Raw genomic sequence first — 3,028 nt, 5'->3', positions numbered from 1 at the left:
TATATATTATAATTATATATTATAATATATAATATTATAACATATAATTATATTAACAGCTTTATTATAATTACTTTATATGACAAACATTTGCTGGTGGTACTTCAGATTGAACTGAAAAAAAATTGCTGGTGGTACTTTGTATCCTTTTAAATCGGTGGTGAGTTTGGGAACCGCTGCTCTGTTACTTTTCTGTAGCGGAAGAAGAACCAGCATCTTCTGAGGGCTGTCTCCAGCCTAGCCTTGAAGGTTGACAGCCACTGGCCCAGGTATTTAGGGGAGGAAGAGCTGTAAAACTCCAGCCATGCTCCAAAGCTGTAAAACTCTCCTAGGTTACCAGCAAGGAGCAGCACCGACATGGAGATGAAGCATACAGACAGGCATGCAGAGGCAAGGATTTTTGTGGGTGATACGTTTTACTGGACTAACTGCGTGGTTGGGAGAGACAAGCTTTCAAATGCAGGAGACCTGAAGAAGAATGCACTGCATTCAAAAAGAAATGCGAAACTCTAGAACTGCAGCTTCCCTCCAAGACTACGACAGACATGCAAATGTATTTGAAAGGTTTTTGCTGTTAGGCATATCAGAATTTTAATCTGTCGAGGAACTGTTAATAATCTAATAAAATAAAAGAAATTGATAAGACTCACAGGGTTTGTGGCATCCCCACAGTAAAACAGAAAGGGAGTCTAGAAGCATATATGGAAGCGAAAAAACAACAGCCACTCTTGCTTTGCATAGGCCTGGAGCAAATAATAGCATTTCTTGTGCATTTTGTGATGATAGAAATATCTAAAATGTGGGACAAGAATTTGGCCTGCAAAAAAGAAGAGAAAGGCAGAGTCATCTCAGGGACATAAACCAGGGAAAATTAACTTTATGGTTTAGACCTGTGGTTCTCAACCTTTCTTGTATCGAGACCCATTTGTAAATATTGATGGCCAGTCCCAACTCAGTAAATAGTTTAAGTAGAAAACAACTGCCTGGCCCTGTCAGTGTCCATCACCCCCAACTCACAGCCCCCCACTGCCCCAGCCTGCTGGTGCCCCTCACTCCTGACCCACTGCTCCCAGGCTCCAGTTCCCCAGTGTGTTGGGGAGGGAGGGCACATTTCTCCTCTGATTTGTGCACCCACAGCAGGCACGGGGCTATAGCCTGGCCAGACTGGCACTGGCAGGAGCTGCCCTGGTGGGACTCTATGTGGGAAAACAGAGTGGGATGGTGAAACTCATTGAAGCCTCCACTGCCACCGGGACTCCTGCACCAGCCATGGCACAAGCAATGCAAGGAGTAATGGATGGGACGGACACACACCTCACCTCCTCCCACCACCACCCACTCTCAGGACAGGCCTCTACTCTACCCAGCTGCCAGGTCCCGACCACCGCTCCTGCAGCTTCCCTCAGGCCACCCATGCTGTCCACCACCCCACCTCCCCTCCGGGGTAGAGCCACAGTGGCAGTGGCCAGGCCATGATGGCAAGATAGAGCCAGGATCTGGCACCCGAGTGGCTGGCAGTGAGAGGAGGTGAGGGCAGTGCAGCCCCCGAGTCTGTTAGTCCTTATGCTGCTGGCAGCATGGCTGGCATGGGGGGCCCAGCAGTGGTGGCAGCAATAACGAGTCTCACTACCCCACTCCGCTTCACCACTCTGGGTCCTGTCCACTGGGTCGCAGAGGTGGCTCTCCTTGTGCCAGTCCAGCAAGTCTGCAGCCCCATGCCTGTTGTGGGTGTACAAATCCGGGGCGGGGGGGTGAGCATGTGCCCACCCATGCCTCTCTAATGTGTCACCTCTGCTCCCCCTGTCTCCCCAATGTGCCGTCTATGTCCCGTCCCCTGCCCCCTGCCCCGTAGACTTACCTGTGGGAAGCTGCGGGAGCTGCTCTCCACACTGCCTGGCTCCCATGTGCATGCCTGTGCACACATATGCACATAATGCCCCTGTCTGATCACCCTCCTTTCACTCTCCTCAGCCCAAAGCAGTCCCTTGCAGGCTGGAACTCTGCCAGCCTGCATGGGGAAACCCATGGTTTCCCATGCTTTTCTCCTTTAAAGGAGAATCCATTTTTAAAGTTTGTTTGTGACCCTTTCATATATTGCAATCCACTTGTATGTCGCGACCCACAGGTTGAGAAACTCTGGTTTAGACCACTATTAAGCATTTATACCTCTGGCCCCTACTGTTAGGAGAAATGACAACCTTTCTTCTCTATCCTGTGAGTGACTCGGTCAGTGGGGCATGAATCTACAACACTAATTGTAATCTCAAGCTACTCTTCAATGGCTTTGAGAGGCTTTGCCTGTGAATCCCATTAGAAGGTGATATTTTTGTGCCAGGTTATGTCTGAGTGACCTCTCTTCCTTTCCTCTTCAGTTGTTCCCTGAAGAATTGTGTTTGCTAGGGCTGCTATTCTGGTCATGTGGCCAGAGCAGTCCTGTCTTCCTACTGTTGCAACTAGGAGCTCAAATAATTCAATTATTGAATTGCTGCTTCTCTAATAGAGTTCTTAGTCCATAGATATGCTATATGGTATCTACAGAACTCTTTGGAGACAACAGAATTCAAAACCTTGAATTCATTATCCTGTTGCTGCTGTAAGAATCCACGTTTTCAATCCTTTTGAGAACTCAGTCATTTTAAGAAGTTCTGTCTAGATGCATTTCATATGTTTTTGTCTCTCAAGCTTTCTTTCAGTTTTGTTAGTGCTACAGTCATAACAGCAATTCCGCTTTCCATTTTCTATCTTTTGTTATAGAAGTTCTGATGTACTTGAATACATCCACTGGTTTGATTTTCTTACCTTTGGAGTAAATTTCTGATTGAATATAGAATTTCCCACAAACATTAAGAAGCTTGCATCTGTGCTAACTTTCATGCAGGATTATCTAGGCTTCCTGTTGGCTTTACTAGTTGTAGTTCTGTTCTTATCAAATCAACATCATTTGCAAAATTGAAGTTACACATCTTCTTCCAACTGTTAGCTGTCCCTTTCAAATTCTTTGATGACTTCTGACACAATACATTCTAGG

At 46.6% G+C, this 3,028-nt stretch overlaps 1 protein-coding gene across 1 annotated transcript in view; it reads right to left on the bottom strand.

The window, feature by feature from the left end:
* Positions 1-695, bottom strand: part of MALT1 (MALT1 paracaspase) — a 70,331-nt gene extending 69,636 nt beyond the window's left edge. Inside the window, exon 1 of the mRNA XM_006019099.3 lies at positions 651-695. Within this exon, the coding sequence (XP_006019161.1) occupies positions 651-664 (14 nt within the window). The 5' untranslated portion in view covers positions 665-695. The remainder of the gene's footprint in view (positions 1-650) is intronic.
* Between the last annotated feature and the right edge of the window lie 2,333 nt (positions 696-3,028).

This window comes from Alligator sinensis, unplaced genomic scaffold (genome assembly GCF_000455745.1).
Source record: "Alligator sinensis unplaced genomic scaffold, ASM45574v1 scaffold347_1, whole genome shotgun sequence".
In the NCBI taxonomy this organism is placed as follows: domain Eukaryota; kingdom Metazoa; phylum Chordata; order Crocodylia; family Alligatoridae; genus Alligator; species Alligator sinensis.
This window is presented reverse-complemented; position numbering and strand designations above follow the sequence as displayed.